This window comes from Falco punctatus, assembly GCF_963210335.1.
Source record: "Falco punctatus genome assembly, chromosome: 7".
In the NCBI taxonomy this organism is placed as follows: Eukaryota; Metazoa; Chordata; class Aves; order Falconiformes; family Falconidae; genus Falco; species Falco punctatus.
Window position 1 is genome coordinate 54,806,934 of NC_137587.1, and position 27,318 is coordinate 54,834,251.

The following is a 27,318-nucleotide window of genomic DNA, read 5'->3' on the forward strand; positions in this document are numbered from 1 at the left end:
AGGGGAAAAAAAGGCAGTAAGAGTTGGAAAGGTATGGAATATAGCGAAGACCTGTCAGAAGGAGAAAGAGTATGAAGTACTAAGAAAGCCAAAAAAAGAAGATGATTCAGAACTTGACTGCAAAGCACTAGAAAGAACACACAAACACACACCATTAACCTTATTAACACATAAAACCCACAGCTTAAGACAAATGCAACGACCTTATTCAACACTGGTATGTACATGAATAGGCACAACACAGCGCTACATGCTGTACTCCAGGATGCTCCTTTTTTGCTTCCTTAAAACACCTGCTGGAAATCAAACCTGGAGGTGTGCACTTCCTCCTCGGTACAATATTAATAAATTAGCCATATTTACATTCTTATGGCTAAACGTTATACCTGAATCACATTTCCTTACCTACGTTGCTTAGATTTTTAAGGTACATTGAAAATCAACCACCCTTAAACTCCTACAGCGTAAATATAAAGCCTGCGGGTAGCTAACAGGCCGTACAGATCACCACCTAGACCATTCTCAGTAAGTGGTGAGAAGTGATAGTAAGAGTCTTTGTTTACAGCAGTCTTGAAAACTTTCATTCCAGCCCTCTGTAACCTTAACAGCAGTAAAAATTAAAACTCATCACACACCAACACCAGGTTATTAATACCATTTACACCAATGACATATGGAAAGAACTTCGGTGGCAGGTTGGGGAGTATTTGGATAAGTTAGGTATTTTCAAGTCATCTGTACCAATACGATACTCAGAGGACTGGCTCTTGCAATTATCAGAAACCTTAGCCACTGTCTTTGAAAACTCACAGTTTGGAGTGCGGACCCTAACAAAGAACGGGGTTGGTTTGTTTCTTTCAGGGAAAAACAAAAGCAGTGCCTTGTAATACCTCAAGAATTTAAATTTCATTTTTTGGAAGAATACTGGGAGAAGCAGACTGCAAATTCCAGAAGAAAATAAACAAGTAGTATGGATTTAGCTGGAATAAACTACATAAACCCAATCTCGCTTCCTTCTCAGACAGCATATGAGATGTTTTAATAAGGCTTTTACTACTTTCACACTTCACAGGTGAACTAGGGAACCAAGGACAACCAACACTACTGCTGAATACAAAGGATAAGTGTTTAAAAAACAGTAGCTAGGAGTTCATGATCAATGCTGGGTGAATGTATTAACTGAGACTTTGCAGGCATCTGCTTTGGGCATCATTCCACCTCTTAATTAGCGACTTGGATGAAAAATGAAGACCACATTTACTAAATTCACAAAGCAAATAACCCAGAAAGATCTACAAATGCAATGCAAGCCTGGAATTCAAAATTACACTGATGAATTTTGAGAAGATATAAGTAATGTGTTAAAAAAAAAAATACACTTTTGCATGTGGAACCTGTGAACTGAAAAATATAGGTTGAGGAATGACAAGCTGACCAGTCTTACAATAAGAAGGTACTGGAAATTTTTAGACCGTCACCAATCAAACCATTAGCAAAGACTGGATATTTGTTATGAAAAAGGCAAATATCACACAGCAAAAAATGAAGTGTTGTCAGAAAGGTCCAGGAAATTTATTTTTGCCATCATGCTAAGGCCTTAAATAAAGTACTTTACCTAGTTTAAAACACTGGAAAACCCCTAGGATTGTGAACCTACTGGCGAGCACCTACAGCAGAGCATAAGCTTTTCTACCAATATTTCAACCTGAGACAGACCCTGTTATATATCCTTTATTAAAAACAGACCTGCATTACATTCTGCACTATACACACCAACGCCAAAAAATTAACTCCCTTTATGCCTTATCTTTTCTAAGGACTCCTTATCATCCTAATCATCTACTGGATTTCCAGCTGCTACAGACTTCAAAGAATATAGTTTCTTCTCTGTGTCCACTGTAAGGCAAGAGTTAGATGCTTTAATTACAATGATATTTAGATAAGGCATCAGGGAAACTTTTGAAGAGTAAGTACATTTAAGTAATGGAAAACAAAACACAGTGTGGTCACACAGTCTTCTCCATCTCTAGAGGTTTTTAAGAACTGACTATATGAGCATCTGCCAGGGACAATGCAGCTGATTCTTCATGTGGATTGTCAAAATGACCTCTCTCAGGGTCACTTTTGACCTTCTTCTCTATCATAGCTTTCAAACATTGGAGCTACAACGAGAGCTGTATTACGGGCACTGCCGTGGATTTATGAAAAATATAAAAACCTAAAAGGATTCAGAAATCCCACCACGTTCCGAGTTAACAAGTTATTTCAAACACTATCAGATTTAACTGATAAGACCAAATTAAAGTACAAACTGTAACTTATCACATAAACTTTCAATTTAATTTTAATTCAATTTAAATTTATGATCATTTTCTATCCTGAATATAAAACCAATACAGATTTACCTACAATAATATTTTTCCCATACGCTAAAAATGTGTAAGAAAGAAGAAACTGTAGGAGAGGGAACAGTAAGAAGCATTTTGAAGGAATAAACAGAATTAGAAGTGATCTTAATAGAAACAAATATCTCTAAGATTTTGGCTTTAAAATAACTACATATAAAAAAATATTAAGTGGTATTAAATATAAACAATTAGGAGATGTAAAAGCATTTTCCTCAGAAGCCAAACAACAGAAATTACACTCATTGCTGCAAAACAAAACAGAATTTTATGCAAAGTTAATATAAACCCATTTTCCAATACAGAACATTAACTTAATGAAAGAGTAACGTGGAAATTAATTTGCTTCCGAACTAATGTAAATTTTGAGTTATTATATTTAAATACAGTACATACGGAGTTATTGGAACAATAGTAGTAACACTAATACAATGTTCTACTGTCTAGACTGGCAATAATGTGAAGCCTGTAACTTGAACTTAAAGAGGTATACTGCTTTTTGTAAGAATGTTACTGAAAGCTCACCCATACAGTTATAAATGGGTCTTTGTTCGACACATCTGTGTTGCAGAGAAGTAGTAAAGGCTGTGAGAATGATCCTTTCTTAATAGGGGAAGCGATGCTAGGACTGCATTGCCACATGGTGCTGCCCATTCACACTTCCCAAACTACTAGCTAAGAGACTAAAAACCAAGATGTCAAACTCCTTATTGCTAAGTTTTATCCTTCAGAACAAAGATGCTCCTGAAAATATCCATTCAAAGCAAACAGCCTACTTAGAGTGAAATTTATAAAGATTCCTTTTACAGAAAACAAGCTTAACTAATTTTAGAATTCCAAACATATTAGTTATGTAAAGTCTTTGTCAACAAATACTGAGTGTAATCAAATGCTAATTATACTTTTCAAACATTCAAACTTTCTACACATTCAAAACAGACCTTTAAACAATGATCAAGATAGTATGCTTAATCTTCACTCTAAAATGAAGATTTAGAGATATAAAAGAAAGTTTTCTCAACTACAAAAAAACACATCCTCAAACATACAAAATAATGATGTATCACACTGGATAACCTGCTAAAAATGGAAAGCCTAGTAACACTGTTTTCCTTAAAAAATGCACATGATCTCCACTAGGAGTAACAGTTAACTAATGAACTATATTCAGCAATTACTGATATTTTTTGACAAATTTTATGTGAGAAATCCAAGTATCACAGACTAATCCCGATGGACAATCAGTACTGGACTGCGATTCTGTTAGCAGACTTGGGAGAGAGGAACAACTTGCAAAGGGCAAGAAAACTCATTTCACTATCATCTGTAGGAAAGATGCGATACACACAACTGAAAGCACATTGCTCAATATGTTCAGACCAATAACAATCCCCCTTTTACTAAAAACACAAGGCTTCGTGGTCATGAGCCAAAGAACCAGTTTCACTTGCACACAGCAAAAGTACCTCCTCTAAATGGATGTATGAAAGTGCAAGGAAATTTGACCACACAGAACCCAGAAAATTTACTCTGCAAATTGTGGAATGCATTCTTGTTTATTATGTTTGGTAGCCTGAAACATTCAAGTAACTTAAACTAGATTTTAAATCAGATTATTCCATTTGCTTTCAATCATAATATACTTACTTGACAGCCCGGTAACCCCGTATCTCTACCATACAATGGAAATGGACCTCTATCTGAGGTTTTTCCTACAAAAGAAAGACATTTGAAATTAGGTTCTTTTTAAAATCTACTAGATACATGCATCAGTTGTCCTTTTATATGCAATTCAGAGAAATCTGTTAGCATCATAGTAAATTCATAAAAATTAGGTTGCATGAATGAAAGTAGGCTTTTATACACCTGTGTTTAACACAAACAGCGCTACTGTAACATATTACATACTTAATTCCATTCCTTACGTAACTGATCAGCAAAAAAGAACTACTGCAATGTGTTTATTGTTATAAAACATCCCTATCAATATGTTTAAATGAAAAGGGAAAAGGTCCAGCTTCACTTCCATTATTAATGAGCAAAGATAGAGACACTTTTAGACGTTCCTCCTTCCTACCTGAAACTAACACATTGGTGGTATCATCGTAGGAAATGAATACACTAAGCAGTAAAATAAAACCAACAAAACCACATGAAAAGTGAATAAAAACTTCAATCCAGAACAAGAAAACCCACACCAAACTTAAACCAGGGCTGAATCATTCAGCTCTTGACATTCATCCCTTAAATCCTTCAAATTCCTTTTGTTTCACGTACATTCTAGTCAGGTACAAAACTCAAGTAATACAGCTGGTCAAGGCAGCAAAACAGACTCTTTTGCCACATAGGCAGGATTTGCCTGGGGGTAGCACATACTGAGTATAGTGCCTCGTGCAGGGTGCCTGCCCTCTGATGTCGCTAGCTGGGGTCGCAAGACATTAGCAATGTATTTGTCAATTCCAGAAACATTGGTGCTGCATTTGTTGGTTGTGCCACCAGGCTGGCACATTTGTATTTTAAATATATTAAAACTCAGTGCGAAAGTTCTCCAGTAAGGCTCAGAAGTTTATCAATCAAGGCTTTAAAAAAAATAATAAATAATCTTAAATAGAAGTCTCTGCTGAACAATGTCAAGAATCAGACAGCCATCAAGTACGTGTGTAACAGAAAACACCACGTGCCCATGCCTGCCCTAGTTACGGGCACAGTTAGAATGAAGAAACACCCCGTAACACCACTCAAGAGCCTTATCCAAAAGCAGGCATTAATAAACCATGACACCTATCTATTTGAAAATGAATGTCACCTTCCCCAAGTAGGCATTCCCTTTTCTAAACAATGCATGTGTCATCCAGTCGTCATAAGAAGAAGAAATAGCCTTTCTTACACATTCCCATTTCAGTGATTAATGGCTCTACACTACCGCAATTGCGCTTCTAGAACAGGACCTCCTTTGCTTTTCCTGATTTTCTCTATTACCAAAAAACCCTAAACATCATTTTGCAAGAGGAAAAACTAAAGTATGTTTATTCATTTTAAAAGTGCATTTTATGTAAGTAGAAAGGAAGTCTGAATCCTTGCACCAACACCGCTGCAAGATTATCATCCTGATAACTACAGGTAGTCCAGTCAACAATAGTTTGCTCAGAAAATGGCAGCTCTGCTGTAACAAAGGGAGGAAAAAAGTTAACATTTTTCTGCTGAAGCAATTTGCCTCTAACAACAATTGAGCACCAAGCAAATAAAGTACCTAGCATGCAAAATTGTATGAAGTAGGATGAATCATGCTGTTCATATTAAACCAGACTCAGCATTTTCTTTCCAGAAAATGAGAACCTTATACCACATGATAAACAACTTCGACTGAAGTATGCAGTATTCCAGGCAGGCTTTAAAACAAGTATTTGTACAAGAGTCAATTACAGAGACTAGAAAAATTATGATTTAAATTACGGTTTCTATAGCAAGCAAGAAATTGTTAGATAAGAATGCATAAAATCATCTGATTTAAATGTTATCACTCAAAAAGTTCGGCAGGCTCCCACTAAAGGAAAAAAGCTGACTAGAATAGCCCAATCTATACTAAATTTGGTTTTAAGAAATGATTGAGTTAAGGCTGCCTGATGCTACTACCTAAGTGTTTATCAAGAATTAGAGCTGAAGCAAATTAACATTTAACCTGTGTTCAAATGGCTAAGCTTCTCAAGGAAGGGTTTGGAAAACAACCTAGGATCAAGTACAAGATGGTTCCTTTGGTAGAGATAATCTCCCAAACACATTTCCAGTGCGAGCACTTAGATACGACTCTCAATCCTGCAATAACATGACAATGTTAAAGGAACATGTTTTTAAACAACAACGAAAACCAAACGGCATACACTACAGACACACACGTTGAGCCCACACGCGAGCCCTGTTCCTGGTTCTCTGCTGTGGAACCACACCGCTGCCCCTTTTGCAGGACTGGAGCACTGTGCTAGCAGCATGATCTTCACGTTTGCATAGCAGGAGTATGGAAACCGCTAGAGCACATCTGTTGCACTGCTCAGAAGCGAAGAGGAAGGACTCCATCAACAGCCCCTGAAGCTTCACTGATACTACATCGCAAAGGTTTCCCAGCACCGTGCTGTCTGGTAGTATCACAGGATGGTTTTGCTCTCAATGCAATGGAAAAGTGGACGAGTATTGACTACAAATTGCCTGTTGTCATTTCAGCTGCTCCCGTCTAGGCATGACGCTACTCTCACTATTTACAGCCTTGTAAGCAAACGTTACAGGTAGTGTTTCCTTATCAATAGAAAGAGAAAATACTCAGCAGCTACTTCATATAGTAATTGAGTCAAGTACTTGAAAGGTGGGTGACGTCAAGTTTGACAAGACTACATTAACAAACAGGTAGGTCCCATCCACAACATCTGATCAATGCATGGGCAGCCTCTGGCATCCAGTGACTTTCAAATGCATAGCCAATATATCAAAGCAGAATGCCTTTGGTAGGTTTTAGCTTATCAAATACCTTTCTTAATTATTCAGATTCTCTACAGGTTGACAGAAGAGTATTAAAAAATGTGGAGGTTACTGTGAAAACCAAACTTACTGGAGTACCAGTATTTATAAGCATGCAAACTTTAAAAATACAGTGACACAAAGCCAAAGCAGCCCTGAAATATCTTGCAGGTTTATCCTACAAGATTTGGTGTTGAGTATGTTATACTCTCTGCCTGATCATATGCTCTCCACCCTCTCTCAGGAGGGTCTTGTCTCAGTCAGTGCTCACTGCACAGACGGCAATAGTACCTTTATTATAGCTGGAAATTCAGAAACATTAGTGCTCAGCATTAAGGGGACATGAGGAAACTCACTATGGTACCTGACATTAATTGGAAGAAAGAGAGTGGTATGCAAAAACACTATTAAATGACAAACTCCTCACTGAATGGTTTCATTTGCACAGGTTTGTGTAAACATGGCTGTAAGGCAGTGCGCGGACATACCAGCTGGGAAGGTAAAGAAATTTATTTCCTTTTCAGATCCCATTTTATTTTCATGAAGTATTCCTGAGAAGTAAAGCAACTTTGGCCAGTTTTCTCAACCCCAACACTTCCCGTGCTGTGCAGCAGGGCTTCCTACACAAGGCTCCGGTGAATCTCCAGCTCCTCGATCACCTTTATCATATACCTCCTAACTGACATGTTTCAAAAGTTACGTGCTGTCATTTTAGAAGCAAAATCCATGCCTTGCTTACAAAGGAGCATCATGGTGAACTTTTCTCCAGGTTACGTATCAGTGGCTCTATAACCCACGGTTTTGTCTTCCAACCAGATGTGAACTAAAGCAACGGACATTTTAAAATAATTGAGTTGGTTATACAAAGAAATCTTAAATCTGCACAGATAAACTCACATGGCATTTGAGTCTTTTAATAACTTGGAATGAGTTTGGGGTTTTTATTTTATTTTAGTAAGTTTCAAGTGTTTTCATCAACAAAAATTTCAATTATCTAATCACTACTTAACAGGCTTAAAGCCCAAGGAGTACCGAGTTAAAAGAAACCCAACCAAGAAAATCCCACTAAGCATTGTAAACCACAAGTATTCCCTAACTTCATAAACTTAAAACCTCGACACATTCTGTACCAATTCAAACATTAATAGGTATTTAGTAAATAATTATTTTTCTCTGGCAATCACTTGCCTAAATGTGATGTGGTCACAACTTAATATAGCTTTTGAATACCACACAAGGAATTGTATTCCATAATAAATCTATCTGTGTAACAGCTGTGCAGCCTAAATACTCTTAACACAGAATGAACTGAAACAGCAAGATGCAAAGTGATAGCGAGCTGAAAACAGCACTACATTAACTCAGCCGAGGACTACTTCAGCGAGTGTGCTATAAATGCCTGCCAGTAGCAAAACAGCCTTTTCCCACTGCTTCTGCATAATGCCGGGTTTATGAGAGGGTGAGAGAACAGAACTCTGCAAAAAATCACTTCGACTCCCCCAGAATTAACTCTTTACAGACTAAAGATCTTCCTGTGCGCTGCTAAGGATTTATGTGGTTGGCAATAGAGAAAGCACATTTTTTTAATGAAGTCATGTTTATCATCCAGTACGAATACCATAGTGACCACAGCTGGCAGCTGCTCTGTTTGTCAGACATGAAGTATGTCTGCCCTACTTGCACAGAGAATCATCTTTCAGCAAATCTTGAAGCACGTTTTCACAGTTCCTAATCACTGTTTCATCACTGATAACACTATTAACCAGTCACAACAGAGAGCCTGCCCAAAAGTCAGTTTAAAACAAAACGTTGTTGATACCTTTGCACATTTCTGTTATTTAAAGTCATTAAATTTGGTTTGGCTAGAATCATTTCATACCGCTTTCTCCTCCGCCACATCCAGTAACAATGTATCCAGCAACAAAGTACATGTCTTTTTTACCCACACAATTAATACTTTCACATAATTTTTCATATGCGGAGACCCAATACATTAAGGAACAAGCTGCAAACGCTATACTGACAGGTGCATACAGATGATGCAAGAAAAATATTCAAAGTAAAGATTTTTCTACAACTCATTATCACTTTCCAACTTAGTACAAAGTAGAAAGCAAGCATACAAAATATATAGAATAACATCATTGCCGCCTCCAGTACAGGTCCATTCTTTATTTTTTTAAAAAAAATTTGTTGGTGTTAAGAATTCTCATTCAGCAATTATTCAGCATGGCAAAAAAAATATATATATTTACATTTGATTAAAACACAAAACCAGCCCTGCTCCTAGAATTTGGTGTGCTGCTGCTTTCTTAGGGGCAAGATGGACACATGCAGCCACAGAAGTTTTACTACATATCTAAACATTTCCCAATGCATTGGAGGAATCGTTTCTTCCTCTTCTACTGCTCTATAGGCCTACTCATTAATAGAGGCTGTCACAGCTGTAATATCTAATACCTACAATCTTATCTCTAATGTTTTAAAGGCACATAATACACACACACGTCTATATTGTGAATAAATATAAGAATAATAAGGAAAAATGTGTGTATTTTATGACCAAAACTCACGGAAATTGAACAGAGATCTGAAGCAACACCATTTGAAGAAAGTGCTTAAAACAAATGACCTCCTATTCTCTCCACAACAATTTGTTGAAGTATTATCGGCTAACGTGTGCCAAGCACGCTGCTGGCTACGCTGAGGATGTTTAAGAAGCCAGTGCCAACAAGTGCAGCTGCTGGACTTGCAGCACCCTCCTCCTGTTCATCCCAAGCCAAATTACTCACTCTGCTATGAACAATGAAGCAGCAAGGCAGGAAAATGCCAAGTGCAAGTGAGATTAGTGATGAACTACAGGATCCCTACAGAGGTCGGTGATTAGCAGGTCCCCAGTTGTAATCACTTTCCTAACCTAGCCTTTATCTCATCATACGCTCCATCTTCGCTCAGTCCTCTTCTGACTGCAAGCAGCTTCCCAATCAATAACTCTTGAAGTCTTGCTAACTCATCCACACTGTCTTGCCTTTTAATAAAGCAGTCAAATCTACATAATATGAATTGTCTGAAAACTCCTAATACAAATTTTGAACCTTGAGACTAATAAATAATTCATACGTAACAAAACCACGTTACTAGAAAATTTTGTAATAAAGTAACAAAATAGAAGAAAAAAGAAGCAAACCTATTTAACCAGGAATGCCATGCCCAAGCGATGACCAGCAATGCAGTCTATACAGGTAATCATAAGAACATTGCCCTAGTCAGTTGTAAAGAATGGATAACGTGATCATACATTCAGACTGTGACTAGTGGAAAAAATACATTATTTTAGATTTTAACACCTTCCTCCCCCCCCACATCTTCTAAAGCCCATTTTCCCAAACAGGAGAAGAAAAAGTTTAGGAAAGCTTGGTTTTAATATTACAGAGTTGCCCCCTACTCCTTTCTTTGGTCCCCTACTTCAAAATTTGGTCAAAATTTTGCAAGACCATCATCCTACAGAAGAATTCTAATAATTTGCAAGAAGATTATGATTTTGAATGAGATTTATAGGGTTTAACTGTCCAGTCTCAGGTCTGCCAGAAATCTCCTAGGATTCTCCACACCAAGAACTGTCATTTGTAAGATAGCATTATACTTCCACTATCCAATCCTATTACTTGTCTTATTTGGTGCAAGAACTGTTTTTCATATCTAAATGATCCAAAATGTGTAAATTCTGAAGCTGCAATTACCTGAAATTAACTTCCCATTAGAACTCCTGCAATTTAGGAACAATGCTTTAGATAGCAAATACTAAAATATTGCTTTTGTTGACATTTAGACTGGATTATCTGGGGAAAAAAATTATTTTTTTTTATTATGCTTTCCAAAGATTAGAAAAGTTCAGAAGTTCTTTTATACTTACAGTTGCGTGGGCATTTGCAGATGTCTTTCACTGTAAGAATTTTACCGATTGAACTGACGAGGCAATAAATCTCAGAGTACATTTCTTAAGATGTTAAACACAGAAGTCAAAGGATTTCTCACAACTTCTTTAATGCAATATTTTTAAAAGAAATAATGTCAGTGTGTGAAGTGGTACTAAAGAACCTGCTTCCCAAACACATGCCTTTGACACTTTCATCCCATTGATTTGTAAGAACTTCTAAGGAAAGATGGAATATTTTGACAGTTTGCAGAGCACTGCACAGATCTTTTACTATAAAAATAATTTATTAATGTTCTTATGTGCTTCAAATATGCAGGAGGTAAGGGTGGACTAAATTCCGCATTATATTTGGATTGACCCTGTGAACTTGTAATTTATATGCTCACGTCAAACTGAGAACGTTTCTATTCCACCAGTGGCTGATCCATGAAAACTCCTTCCTCAGTCCTATTCCTGTCCCTCCACTTACCAGGCGTATACTGTGCTAAATAACAAATCAAACCTTTGCAAGGCTAAAAAGTCTCCGGCAGGAAGATGCACTGAGTAACTGAAGGCAAGGGGAAAAGAGATAGTACAAACCTCCTGAACGAAAAAAGAACTTTCTTCTCCTCCTCCCCCAGGCATATGTGGGCAAGTATCTGTGACCCAAATAATTCCTGAATAGCTGCTTAATGTATTTAGTTTCAGTTCTTCACTACTCTGTCTACCCTAGGCTAACCTTACCATAAATAATGGTACTGCTCTATTAACCCATTAATGTGTGCCATACATAGACAGAACATCAGCGGGAAAAACACACTTAAAATTACCTCACTAAAAAGATACTAAAAATGAGGGAAATCAGGGACATACAATATCCAGAAGACAATAACCAAACCGAGTATGCATATGAATACACACATTCCATGTGGGTGACAGGAAGGCATTTTATCCCATGTATTTACCCACCTCACCTATCCACCCCATGTATTTCTAGAGTATTCCAGGGTCTTCACTTTGTCTATTAAAATATTTCTGCCTTTGCCATCTTTCTTATCTCATCCTCAAGGGATTTAGTCAAAACTTTGAAGCAAGTAACAAAGTTGCTACTCACAACTAAGCAAAAAGCATCCCTTGCTCTCCTGGTGTGGAATTTGTCCCATATTTTAAGGACAAAAATTACTCAGCTTCTATCAGTGACTTTGAACATCAAGTACATTCTTAAGTCTAAAGTCAAGAGGATTTTATAATTGGAAGTGAATAGAAAATTCACACTTTACAACAAAACGCTACATGTGTTTCCCATTAAAAGATTATTTTGGTGACACTACTTGCTACAAATTGCTGAATTACTTTTTTCATAAATATATATATAATCATATAAGAATTGAAAAAACAGTTATTTATGTAGGTATCTACAGTTCCTCTCACCATCCAAGATCTATTAATTCTCATTAAACCTGAAAAGCCAGCTTTGTCAACAAAGAAACATTCCCCCCTCGTCCATTCCCCCGATAAACACAGGTACAGACAGGGCAAGCATTTATAACCACCTTCTGTAAGGCAACTGGCAAATGCATCCAATAGTACTCTGTTGTACGGAAGTTTTGACAGTTCTGATGTGGATGTCTTGTGTAATTTACTCAAGCTTCACCCTCCACAGGCAATCCAGCCACCCCTATTGCACAGAGACACAGGTTAGTTAAATCAGGCGTTCCCAAAGTGTGGTCTCCAAGCCCAGCAGTAGGTGTCAGACTGGGGGCAGGGGGAAGAAAGAAAAGAAAAACAACCCACCAAAATGCAAAACACACACACACACACAAAAATCCAGAAATAAAGAAAAACCAAACCCAAGAAACCCAAACCTTTAACACCCATTAGGTGCTAAAACAGATTTCAGAAGAAAACAAAACAGCACGTTAAGTGTTTTCCCAGTATTACTGCTTCAAGAGAACAATTTCTGCAGAAACCACGGAGTAATCAAATTATCTGTTAGAACAGAAGGGGAAACCCTGCAAGACAGGGCCTGAAAGGAGGCATCTCCTGAGTGGGGCCTGCAAGCTCCTAACTACTCACATGTGTTATCTGCAAGCACGCCAAGCCAAAAGAAGGTGAAACAAAAAGCCTATAAAGATTAGTTAGACAGTCTAAATTAATACAAAGCATCAAAAATGCTAAGAGCTTAAAATAGGTGCTCTTTTTTAAGTACAAAGCCAGTATTTACAGTAAGGGATTTCAGACCGTCCAGCAATGGCAGGCCATCCTGCTAAGCCCTGAAACACTGAAGGGAACTTCACAAGAGAACATCACTGTGGTGCAGAAATGCAAACTGGTATTGGAGCTACACAGAGGATGAACATTTCACCGTCTACTGAAAAATCACTCAAAAACATAGATCTAAGCCATCCCCCCATCTGTAGGCAACCCATGCCTCCATACATCTGTGTAAATGCTGATACCTTACTGTCAAGGCACCTGAAGCACGAATGCTGTTGAAGTCACATTTGAAAAATGAACAAAAAAACCCTACCAACCCCCATCCACTCACCCCACTTCCCCCAAAACCCCCCCACAACAACCCACCACAGTTGCAAAGGAAAACGTGTTTGCTGTTTATTTTGGGAGGTGACACCAGTGGCATTCTTGATAAAAGAAAGAAGAATAATAAAAAAAAGTGCCTTCATAAGAGATCACAACAGTCGTGGGAACAGGACTGAAGAAATATTAACAATACCATCCCAGGTCCAGATGTATTCAAGGTGAACGAGTCTCTGATTTAAAAACACCAAGAAATATGGTGTGCTCTTCAATGCACTAAAGAATAAAACTTCACATATCAATAAATACTACCTCTCTGCTTGGCTACCCATGCTTTCCAGAGGTATCACCATGCTGCTTTAAATGACCTAAAGCAGATAAGGAAAACACTTTCCCTCAGCACGTTAAGAACAAAAGGAATACTCGCGGCAATACTGGCAATTATTTTATAGAAATGATAACATGAATAAGAATGATGAAATATTTTCTACTTCAACAGCAAGGAAGATGTAAAAGCAATTGCTAACATTCTGCACTTTTGTATCAGCAGGTCTAGATAACCTGACTTGAGAAGAATTAAAAAACTTTTTTTAAAAATATATATAAGCCAAAGATTTATCTCAAATATTAACACTGTTTTTTACTTAGTTTTTAGAATATGCAGGAAATGCAAAATGTCTGGAAGAAAGTTCATTTTGTACAATATATACAATAAGCAAATCTGATTACACAAATAATTTATTCCTTTGATAGCAAATCATAAATAATGAAATCACCAAAAAAGGATTTTATTAATAAAGGATTAGGTAAGTTAACGATAATGCTAGTCAGCTTGAATTCGTGCCAAAGGTGTCTTTTTACACTGTAAGCTGGCAGAGTACACTATCAATGTACCCAATTTTTCTAAGGTATGTGTCTTAATATGATAAAATATTTTGACAAAAAACCTGGATTACTTTTAAAAGAATAATTTAGAGGAATAATCTAATCACTCTTTTAAAACAATAATGCATTAAGGGAGCAAAAGCCAGGCACCAGACAAGATTTTAAAATGCAGCTGTAAACAGAGAATGATCACTAAATATTTTTCAGTGACATCAACACAACTCAAATCTTGCCCCTAGATTTAGGGGGTTTTGTCCTTTTTTTTTTTTTCTTTTTCTTTTTTTTAATCATCAGCTTGACAATCTAAATGTGTTACTGGAAATTCAGAGCTTGTTGGCAGACTGAAACAACTGAAGACAGGTCACTGATCTGGAGCGCTCTGAACTGCATCTAAGGATGCAAGCTGCCTTTTTTATTCAGTCAAGTGCAAAAAGATGCCTGCAGGATTGAGACAAGGCCCTACAGCCTCCTGGTCTTTAACTAGACTTATCGCAGGGAGGAGGGTGGTGGCTATGGATGCTTTTCTGTGGTCCACCATTATCCTACTTTCCTGCTGGCCAGCCTCAGCCGCTCTGCAAGGGGCGCAGTGGCCTTTGCAAATCCCACTGGGCATCCCCCAGGCATTGAGCAGGAAAGCCCAAATGTCTACCTCGGGGTTAGGAACATGTGGTTATGGTACCTGAAAGCGTTGCAACGTGAAAATCTTCCTTCTAAGCCTGAATGGTATTAAAGAGTGAAAGTAAAAACCGTATGGCTTTCTATCTTTTCATCAATTTTACCTACTTGTACTTCAGTTCCCTGCGCCACAGAATACGAACCACGGAGCTTGCTTATTATTGCAAAAGCCTTTTATACACAAACTAGGATTAATTTCGAAGACACTTTCCCATTTCACATCTAGCATTTATCTCTGACATAAGCTCTCAACTACACATTACTCCTTGATATTAAACAGTTGTAAACACTTATAAAAAGGCTTTTCTTGATCCTGCTCTCCCTGGAGTTACTCATCTAAGTCTCGGCATCTCAAGCACCTATTTTACTTCTCATGCAGTTGCTTTCCAACCTAAATTTATGTTTTTATCAACCTCCTTGCATCTGTAATTTTGTCATTACCCACTACACAGTGCACATGGAACCTGTCCTGCCTAATGTCTTTATCAGTAGCCTGGAGCAGAAGGCAGAGCACACCCTAAAAAAGTTGCAGAAGACCCCAATTTAGGAGATGCAGTTCAGTACACTTGAAGGCAAGGCCACCTTTCAGAGGCATGCAGGCAACCTAGAGGACTGGGCCAACAGGAACCTCATAAAATTCACCCATAACACATGTAAAGCCCTACATGTGGGGCAGACCAACCCCTTGCAGTGGGGCAGGCTGGGGCCAAGGCTGCTGAGAAGGACCGATGGTCCCCAAAGGTAAGCTGCACGCAAGACAGCAGGTGGAGGGGAGGGATTATCCACCTCGACTCAGCACTCATTACACCATAGCTAAAATATCACATCCAATTTTAGATCCCCTAATTAAAAAACAAACAAAAAAGCCCCAAAACACCTCCACACCAGAAACAGACAAAACGTAACCAACCAAAACTAAGCCTAAGAGCAATATGGTCAACAGGAAGATTCCCACTGCTTTTGCTGGACATTGAAGAAGGCCTCACAACAATGCAGCCCTTCTTTTCATTGGTATCACATCCATTCCAGAATCATGGATTCTGAAACCCTGCAGCTGGCAATTTTCCCTCCAACTTGCTATCACTCAGGTCAAACAACTTCTGCCCCCCTCTTTAAATCAGATCTCATCCTTCTCTTTTTTAAATGCAACCTCAAAATTGAAGCAAGACAAATTTAAGCTTTCCAATTCAGCTGAATTAACTCCCTTAATTAATTATTCTTTACACACTGGCTCTGAAAAAATGATCATGCATTTAAAACCACACACACACTATTTATTTCACATCACATTTCCTTCTCTGCCAGTGAGAGCACTCTTTTGGATACCTGGTCTCTGCAGTGAGTTTCCCGATTTTCGCTATGCTACATGAAACAGTAAATGGTACCGGGTGGTGACCAAAACTATTCTGCTTTGAGCAAAACATTTGGAAAAAGGTAATAAAAAGGATTAAAACTACTACTGAAACGTCTGGACCTCTCCATTTCTAGATTAAAAATGGTAAAGTAAAAGAACAACTCATTGTAGGAGTTCCAAGCTACAGTTGTATCTTTAAACTCTCACTACTTCTATGTTAATTTAATTCACATGTATATCCTAATAGAAAAACAAAGTAGTACTGAGGTGATTTAAACTGTTGCACTTTTAGGGTTATATTCGCAAAGTCTATTTTAAGAACTGCTTTGGAAGCAACTGATGTTTTATGCAGTGAACTGCTATTTTCCCAGATGAACAGAATATCCATTCTTTGGCTCGCGGTTTCCATGACACTAAAAACAAAACATTCATCGGCACCAACTCAGTGTTTGATGGTAAATGCAGCTGCAGCTCACAACAGCTCGCAGTGTACCTCAGCCCGCCTCAGCTGAACAGAGGCACTGTATTTCCCCAACGCAATTTCATTGTTTTACAGACAAGCCCTTTCTTGCCAAACTCACACATTTCAAACCCTGCTGGTGCTCTGTCTTGAAATGATAAGTTATTCAATTCTGCAAGTAATGATACTAAGGCAAAGTCGCCCAAATTGCTGAAACAAAGTACATAACCAGAAAAAAGACTTTGGGAACAGTAGCATTTGCCCCCACAGTTATGAAGAAATTTTTGGCAAAACGAATTCAAACTTTGCTCCCTGTTAGAATTCCAACTCACTGGCTTCAAGTGAGTTGTTAAAAAAAAATATTGCAGGGACTGTTTTAAAACTGGGAAATGGAGAAAGTCACATGGCAATTGGGAGACAAGGAAAACCACCCTGCTTTCAGAGATCCTTCTCTCCCCAAAAGGAGCATTAAACAGAACACCTCTAGAATAAAAGATATCATAATATACAGCCTTCTACTTTAGGGGAAGATGCAAGACTCCTGTTTGCTAACAAGTTAATCCTGCCTCATATTAACTAGCTTTTCATCTGTTTGAGATTCAGGTTAGAGTACCTGGTCACTCACCTTCTCACACCGGTCAGCGCACCGCTGCTGCACACACCTCGACTTAATCACATCAGTCTGACTAAAAGCCAAGTTGAAAATGGGACCTAAACAACACTCTGCATATATTAGAAGCATTTTTAGGCACCAATTCAGTAAAGCAACTAAGCGCATATGTACTTACAAGTATACAAATGAACTAAATTCAGCAGGGACTACTCCTGTGATTTCAGCTCTACACTTAGGAGAACGCTGGTGGACTGCAGACAGATTAAAGAGAAATCTGACAAAGATGGATGCATCCTCTCGGTCTACTCAGTGTAGTTTTTAAGAAATTCAGTCAAAATTTCTGAAAATATGAACAACGTAACGCGTCAATGATCAATTTACAACTTGCAGTGCTATTTGAAGCTAGAAACTCATTTCTTGAAGTTAGAGACTGAAATCCATTTCTGTCCTGGCTCACAGCATGCACGTGCTAAGGACAAGGAGACATCCATCCATATTTAACTCCTTAAATATAATGAAAATAGCTTTCCGAGAAGAGCTGGGAACGCTGTTGGTGTCGGTGGCACATTCTCAGGCCCTGGGGGTGCTCAGCCCCCCCTGCCCGCAGCGCGGCGCCGCTCCCCCCCGCCCAGCTGCTGCTGTGCTGAGAGCGCCCCCTCCTGGTTCCCTGGACTCGAACCACGCCGGAGATGGAGCTACCCACGGGCACAGCGCTCAGACCTATCTAGGGCACTGTAAGAAATGCCTACATCATTACAAAAATAATCAGATGGGAAATACAACCTCAAGCAATTGCTTTTATACCAAAACGGAACAAGGCTGCCTTTCCAGCCAAGTTACTTTATATAAAGCTCAAAGAAAAACATGAATACAAAGACTGCAGCAGTATTTATTAATAAATCATTAGCAAAACAAAAATTAAAAAAATCATTGCTTTTTATACCAACACCAGTGACTTCAACTTGAGATTCAGCAGACCCCTTCAGGATCAAAGACCGTTACAGCAGCTTACTGTCAGAGGCCAGTGGAACTCGCTTTCAAGCATTACTCTTAATAAATTTCTATTGATAACCTTTCTACTGACAACCGACTGGACTTTTATAACATCCTTACACTAAGTCATTAACGAGACTGGATCATCAGTGTGCTCCCCGTAGACCACTGCAGATTACAAGATCAGAAAAGTGAAGCCTGCTTTTGTAGCTTTTCCAGGAGCAGAAATAACACACACACACACAGAAGCTTTCTCACTGCCAACACAGCAGTTACACATCCCCAGAATATTATTAACTGGAGTGTAATCTATGTTGCAGGTAGTCATCACTGTAACCTAGGAAGAACATTCATGTTATTTTGCAAATACAGTCCTGCAGAAGTTCTTTGGTGGGTCAGTAAATGCTGATACGGGACACAAATGCTATCTTCAAAATTTCAGTTTTATTAAGTGTTTGCTGAGGTTTTGACTATTACTTTTCCTTCTGAAGCCAAGTAAGAGACACGAAGTCCAGACGCTGGCAGAAATAGTCAGCTCCCCTTACAGCTCCTGGAAAGAATTTTGTTATCTACAGATTTAAGTTCTTCAACTTTATTGCAACACTGTTGCCCATTTCCCTATGCTAGTGTTTCCAAACACTGGACAATAAATTAAGAGACCAACCAGCTGACCTGCATACTAGATAAGATGTTGTTCTTCCTCTACTTCAACTACAGAGCAAGTTTCATTAAAAATATTAAAGGTATATCATGTGTTTTCCTGAGACTGTCTTTTTGCAACTGCAGCAGCAGTAGCAAATAAGGGACTTCATAGTAAGAACACAAGCAGCAACGTCCCTGTAAGTCCACTGCAAATTCCCACCTGGCTGTGATTATCACATACACAGCCTGGTATGCAGGGGGAAGATGAATGAACCTAGAGAAGCTTTTTAAAGTATAATTTGCAGCACAAAAACCTGAAAGAAATCCTGTATCTTAAGATAACACAGATTCTTCGTAGGCCAATTGTTAGTGATCCTTTTTATTGCTCCCTTCTCAAAAGCAGATTCTTGCTAGCTGTTTACTTTCTGAAACTTTGGATAATGATTACAGATGCTAAATTGGGATGTCAACCTATGAAGTCAGCAATGGGGGAGGGAGACTGGACAGACAAATAGTATCTATTATAATCACAACCAGTATTCCTCTTCCCCAACCATGAACCATGTCTTCTCCATCTGCTCAGGTACTTACCTCAAAAGCTAATTAAAAAAATTAACAAATTCACATCCGTGTGATAGTGGTTTAAAGAGGGACAAAAAAAAAGTTACAGCAGCTATTTTGAATAAGGAAGGTCAAGGTTTCCAGAGTCTCAAAAAAGTAATGGTTTAGAAGAATCTCGAAACTGGTATCTAAAAGATGTCTGTTTTTCAAGTTGCAAAGCACCCATTTTTATTTGCAGTATAACTCAAATCACGAGTGCACAGGAATGCTGAAGCCACCTCATGTAGTTCTATTTGAAATCTGAAATATGGATTTATGGCCCTGATCCTTCAAACAGCTACATACGTGCTTAATGGGATTATGTGTGCTTAAAGTCTCTTAGATCTAGAAGTTTTTGTAAAATTAGGACTTACTTTGGGCATGCAGATCATTCACTAGGACACATTAGATTTATACTGACTTTCATTACACTCTAAGACCTTTGGATACTTCCCGTTATATCAGGCAACCACTGAAGTAAACAAATTAAACTCTTAGCAGTATTTTACTTCCTTATATTACGAAAAAGCTTATAAGGATTATTTTTTTCCTGGGTACCATCAGAGCATTACCAAAGCACCAGAATGCTAATTAAGTGGTCATTTTGCTTATGATTAAAAAAATCATTAAGTAAAAATCTGAGATTTGTTTCAAATAGCTTTCTTCACTAGCCCAGAACATTATGTATTTCTAGAACTGGAGCTCTACTGAAATATTTTGAAAAGTGAAGCCACTTGAAATAATATATTTGAAAAATCTTGTATGTATACATGTGTATAAGTAACACCACTTCACCTGTGTTTCAGTGCATCCAAAACAGTTCAGCCACATATATACACAGTTTCACTGAGATTTTCCTTCCCTGAATAAGACCCATTCTTTGTTTACTACTTTTTAATTCTTATTTTAAAAGTCTTTTTTTTTTTTTTCCCAATTACAGGCAGGAAATAAAAAGAAATGCAACTCTTTTTATGTAAAGTAAATCCATCTGGATGTTTGCTGCATCCTATATTATAAACTTGTGATCCCCAACCAGAATGAGTTATAGTGAAGCTGCAGGCAAAATTGTCTCCATATACCACAATCCATTATCCCTGTCAAGTTAATGTTCCATGTTGAGCCATATGGCGTGGGTACACACTCAACAAAGGAAATTCCTTAAACTTGTTATAATCAGCACTTACAGTCATCCAAAAAAACTGACATAAACAGCTTTATTGTGTTTTGCGCATTTCAGTTGATATCCATGACAAAAAGAGGAAGGGGGGGGGGTGGTAGGGGAGGAGAGGGAGTAAAGTTGCAATAATAAAAAGGGAGAAAGGGAGACAGAGACTGTACATTTCATAATTACACAATTTTCCTTAGCAACTGATTTTCAATTACAATAAAGCTCAAGCCTCCTGACACTGATACACTGTTCCCGATTAACAAGAAACAAAACAAAAAAAAAATCCAACCCCCCCCCCACATCATTACTTCATTTTCAATGCAAATAAGAAACCCTATAGTTTCAAAGTGCCTGACTCATGTAAAAGATTCTCAATTAAAAAAAAAAAAAAAAGTTGAATAATTTTAGCTTTCCTGACTTTGGAGAGAAGGTTTGTCTTCAGTTGTTGTATAATTACCAGGGATTTAACAGTCCTTCATTAACAATACGGTTATTTAAGTAAAATATCTTTCTATGCATTAAGTGTAGGTCACAGATGAATTAAGGACTCCCAGAAGCCTCTGCTACCTGGCACAACCCATCACATCAAGCCTAAGTCAAGGTACAAGTAGAGCAGAACTTCATTCCAGCCCCCGCAGTGACAACAATAAAACGCTGAGAAAACACACTATCAAATACTGAACTCAGCATCAATTTCTGTTAATTACAGCCTTGTCAGCAACGTGATTATTCAAACAGCTCATGCAAATGTTAATGAGTCCTTATTTGCATATTTATTTTTTCCTTTGTTGAAATGTCATTGATTATTACATTCTACAATGATGAATGCTGCTGATGATGTGCTCTGATATGTAATTAGTCATTAAGTGGAATGAATAGATCAATTATGAAAAAGGAGTAAGATTAAGAAATATCAAACAAGACCGCCCAATGTAACTATAGAAATTTTTTTAAAGGAACTAAAATAATTTCTTGGCATTTAAAGTGCAACATCAGTAGTTTTCAATAAATAAACTACTACTTTTCTGAGGTTAAATAAGATCTTCCACATGCACTGCTACTTGGGTAATCTAATTACAATAGCGGAGCACTTTTGTAAAGACAGGAAGAAATCTGCAGAGTAACACACAGGTTTTGGGGTTTGGTGGTTGTATCTCGTCCCTCCCCCAGGTTGTTTCGGTTGGGTTTTTTTTGAAAAAATTATATCTGTCCCAAAACTGCTCATGAGCACACCACAAGCCATCTGATCCTCCAGCAGAAATAAAAACAGCGCTTGCTGCACTTGCAGCAGCCCCACTTTGTTCTGAAGGCAAAGGCTCACATTGCCTTTTGCAACTGCCTGCTCTAGCAACCCAGCCAGAGCTCGCCACTCGCAGATGAAGGGGAAATGAGAGAGAAGAGGAAGGAAGGAGAAAAAAAAAAAAAGAGAGAGAGAGAGAAAAAAAACCCCAACCCAACAAAAAAAAAAAACACATTACTGCAGACCAGATGGGAACATTCCACATGACCAAACCAATCAATCACCTCGGTGGGGCGCAGGTGCAACACAGCCGTGTAGCAACACACCATTTCACAGTCTATCGGGCACAAACACATGGTCACCAATCAATGGCACCCCCAGGACCTGGGGGGGAGGCTCTCTCGAGCCTTACTGGTCCATGCCTGATGACTTCATAATCACACATCATTTCATTCACTGGAGGATACAAACCAGCATTCTAATAACCTTCCCCTGAAACCGGTCATGTTGTGCATATTAATAGAGTGCCGGGTAGAGCTGAACCACCGGCTCCACGCTGCAATCTGAGCAGAGCCTGCAAGAAGGAAACAACCTGAAGCTAAGAACTTCTGCCTGAGGAAGGCTAGTGGGCTCAGACCCAGATCCACGGCAACATTATTCATTTTGCCAAAATAAACCGTGCACAATGCTCGCACCTTTTACAAAGCAACCCTTGAACAATAGCAAGCAAGCAGAGATAAAGGACAAAGCAGGATCGGGGGGAAAAAAAATAATCAATGTAAGAGCCTGTTTCTGTACCTGGTGGTGTGTTAGACAATTCTGAAACAAACAGGACCACCACCCATAATGAAAAAACAAAGTTAAAACTATTTCTAAATTATCTGCGCACTCACAATGCTCAGTGATATTATATTTCTTTTAATTCAAGTATCACAGATGAGTTTTAAAACTAGCAGATAAAAATTATCTATGCAACATGATATAATCCCACCACACCAAGACTTCAATCAGAGCACTAGCTGCTTTTGACTACAGTTTGCAAAACAGGCCAACTACAAATCTTAATTTATATTTTTTGTTGATGACTTAGGAGTATAATAAACAAATTGCTGAAAAGTCCCTGGAGAAATAATTATAGTAGGCATAATAAGGGGTATAGTTGTTAGGTTGCACTCTATAGCACTACATGTTGCTTTAGGTCAATGGCAATTCCTCCTTTCCTATCTGGGAGGCTACACCAAGAGACTACAGCATACTTTATTTCATTAACACAAGGGGGGGGAAACAATGTCACAAGCAGAAAGCACATTTTTTAATACTTAAAATCTAGATAATTTGGCAATTTGTACTGCTGCAGGCCCTTTTATCTCCTTTGGCTTCCTCCCTTGCTTATCTCAAAGATCTCAGAAAAATGTACAAAAGCATTTGCCTTTTGCTCTCAGTTTAAAGTCTTGGTATGATTCACCTTTTCACAGGGTCAAATCAGAGTCAGTAATCCAAAAACTCCACACGATAAAAGGTGGCAGACTTGGTGATATCAGATAGAGGAGCACAAAAGGGTTAAAGAACAAACATAGTATCACAGGAATATTCACATCCTTTTGCAGAATTATGTTGACCAGCAGCAGATGAGGAAGTGTTCTCCCTCACTAGAATACAGAACTCATTAATCAATAAATCATTAAATTAAAGGCTTGACGAACAGTTCTATTCTGGGCACTTACAGAATGCTAATTACTGTATCATCTGGGGAACCTACACTGTTAAAATCTGAGTATCTTCTTTAATAAGATCACTTTTTTAGATTAAATTCAGCTTTTATTTTGAAAGCCCTTGAAAAGAAATGGAAAGTGTCATATAATGAATTAAGTACTAATATCAGTCACACTCCACATGCAACACAGGGCAAGCTGATAGCTAGGCTACAGACATGACATCTCTTAAGAGGCAAAAAACTAACAGCTGGCAACATTCACAATGGAAAGGGCTGGGAGGAGTTTGAGAATCTCATCCCAATTGAAAAGGCCTCAGTAAAGCTCAGCCTGACCTGGAAGCATCAAGCAAGAAGAACAAGAGGGCAGTTAGCACAAGAGTCCAGGCCGGTCTGAGCACCTCACCTGCCCTCCCCTGTGCTAAATGCTACCTGAGTGAAGCCAAGGACACACGTGTCTCTGGTGGGAGGCACGCCCCACACCAAACCTCTTCTGGTCCTCAGACAAAACTGAGTATCTCTTCCCATTGACTGAGGTGGGAAAGGAGTGGGGGGTTGCTTCCTCAGAGTGTAATTATACTCAAAAAGCTAAGACATAGAAAGCGAGGGTTCAGCTCAACGCATGGAAACTAGAGCACAAAAGGTTAAGATTTATCAGAGAAAAAAATTCAAAAGAAAGGGTACTCCAAGATGGCAAGAGGTGGCACTGCTTGTGAGCAAGGGGGGTTCTACAAAGACTGCATGAACTGCACCAGAGAACTTTTAGTGAACTTCTGAAAACAATTTTTAAGAAGTGCACGGCACAGGCATCAGGGATCCAATTGTTACATAAATTATATAGGCTATAAGGACATCAAGAGAACAGTAAGGTATTTTAATCAGTTTGTTCAAGTCAGTGAAGGAGTCGTGACAACAGTAACATGACTTTTAATTCATAAACAAAATGATACATAAGTCCTGAGATCTCCTTCAGAAAGGATGCCAGTGAAAATTTGCTTATACAACAATTCTTACCCCTAAAATATATAGAGGCAAAGTCATCAGTAAAACATTATATGTAATTCACAAGTATATAGTGCATAAATTAGTGAAATTTATCTTGTAAGAAGTAGCATTGATTTATTCATTCACTAAAAATTAAGACAAGCACCACTGTTTGGAAGGAGGGATCTAGAAGTTAACGAACAAAACAGTGACAAAAAAAAAAAAACCTCATCTTGTCAACGCAATGGTAACTCATTACAAGGTTAACCTGAAATGGATTTCTGCAAGAAGCACTCACAAGTTCACAAATATAGCAAAATTAGTATTTACAATAAACAGAGTTAAAAATGTGTGGGAACTTAGGACAGTTGATAGCTAAGGCTGAAAGGGTTTTGTGATTCTTGAGTAAAAATGGTTAAATGAGACAGTCAATGTTACCCTAGCAAGCAAAGGACATGCATTTGCTCAATGTTAAAAAAACTTCACAGAATTCAACAAATAAAACTGCAAACTGAAAACGTAACTAAAATTAGGGATATACTTCCTTTAGTAAATGCATTCAAATCCAAAGAAGATCTCTAATGCTACTAAGGATGTTCTTAAACTACTACAGAAACGTACAAACCCAGCTAAATTGAATGCTTTAAAGTTCAGATACAAGCTACTGCCTGACTGGTCCCTTTTATCTAATCATCTATACTGACGTTACTCAGCTTTATCCAGAGTCAACAAGAACTATTCAATTTACGTTTTGCCTAACTGGATTCCTTACAATCAGCTGTTAGCATCAAGCTGTCTGACTTCCATTCAGGCTTTACAGCTGGATTCATTATAAAAAAGAAATATTAGAACTTGGGCAGGCATAACTGGCTTTGACTTCCAAATAAGTATTTTTATAACTAATCACGCTAGACTTTCAGGTATTAAATAAAACTTTCGTTCCCATACATTTTTTTCAACATGACACAGACTGAATATATTTTAAAATTTCCAGTAGCTGTCAAAATCGTATATGTAAAGAAAAGCTAACAAACCCAAGATTTTTAATGAAAAAAAAATGATCGGGAAAAGGACCAAGATTTTTTCTTCTATCAGTAAAAATCTCATTGCAAAGAAGAGTTGGAATTCCACTGAGGCAGAGTTGCGGTTTGGGGTTTTTTTTTAATTATTTTTTTGAAAGGAATGAGGACTGTTCTGGGTTTTGTTTTTACAGTAGGTACTGAGTTGGTTCCTAAGGAGTTGATAACTTACTTTCTCAACAAAAAGAAGGATTTTAAAGTTACAACAGAGAAAACGCCTACACTACTTAGAGCTATTTTATATTTAAAGGTGTTCTTGATAATCAAAATATTATCTGCAAGATGGGATAGTTACTCTTGAAAAAAAAAAAAAAGCAATATCCTTAAGGAAAAAAAAGGGAAATCTGTGGGAAAAAAAATTTAGCTTTGTCTTCCAAAACAGAAGATAGATGAGCAGCAATCCACACGATACTGATTTGAGCAAATACTTGAAAAGGGACAGGGAGGAGAAAGGCAGCACATCAGAAAACGTGGCACTCTGTACAAATGCAAAAGATGAACTATGGCCACCCAGCAATTCACAGTGACATTGCCACCCCCTTTTTAAATCACTGCAAAAGTCTGCTTGGGAAGAACAGGTGGGTTTTCTCAGTGGAGGGGGGAGTAGAGAAAGCGAAGGGCCACTGCCGCCTCCGTACGACCACAGACCTTGAACAGGCTACAGACGGGAAGGGGAGAACACAGGAACACACGTTATCACAAAGGCAGTCAAAAGCAGAAAGGCAGGAAGGGTAAGGATGGAAGTAATTAAGGTGGGGGGGAAACAACAACAAAAGAAAGCGAGGAATAAAATGTACTTGCTGGTTTGTCACTTCCCATGTCTTATTGTTGACATACACTTCTATGAATTTGCAAAAATGGGGAAGATGCATCTTGCCACAACAAAATGGCCAATGCATATCATTTTAGACAACTGAATTTGAAAACTGAACAACTGGATATGAATTCAAGTTTACCTGCTACAAATTTTAAACTATTTAAAAAGCAGAATTGCATTCAATCCTAAAAACTTAAGATATTTTAAAATATGTTCTTAGGGAGGTCCTCAAGGCTCCCCATAGCAAATTTAAGGACCACTGAAAGGAGGCAGTTGACCAGATACCTTGACACTTCAGGTTTTATTACCAGCTGCCACTAATCCTGTCTTACAGGCCAATACAACCAAAGAACGTACCCAAAGAGAGACAATCAGGAAAACTATGGCACTCATTACACACATTGGTTTATTAGCAGTTAAAAAAAAAAAAAAAAAATGAAAAAGACGCAGGAAAACACTGTATTCTGCTATTCTGCATTTACAAACACCTGACATGCCTCTTGTAAAAAATTAAATAAAAAACCCACTCAAAACAAAACACATTTAAAGTGATACTGTCCTTTTAAAGCCCAACTAGTTCTTTTTGTGCCTTATTTCTGATTCTGATCAGCAGCATTCTCTGCAATGTATGTATATGGTATGACCCCTTCTGTTATTTACAAGCAGAAATAAACTGTGAAAAACTTTGGGTTTAGTACTTTCTGAACTGGTCACAGCAGAGTAAGCTCAGAT

At 38.1% G+C, this 27,318-nt stretch overlaps 1 protein-coding gene across 8 annotated transcripts in view; it reads right to left on the bottom strand.

Annotated features, from left to right (window-relative positions):
• The window catches only part of TCF12 (transcription factor 12), a 173,963-nt gene that overhangs the window by 69,186 nt on the left and 77,459 nt on the right, over positions 1 to 27,318 (bottom strand). For all 8 annotated transcript variants that reach the window (XM_080396637.1, XM_080396641.1, XM_080396640.1 and 5 more), the window contains exon 7: positions 4,053 to 4,117. In XM_080396637.1, the coding sequence (XP_080252763.1) occupies positions 4,053 to 4,117 (65 nt within the window). The remainder of the gene's footprint in view (positions 1 to 4,052; positions 4,118 to 27,318) is intronic.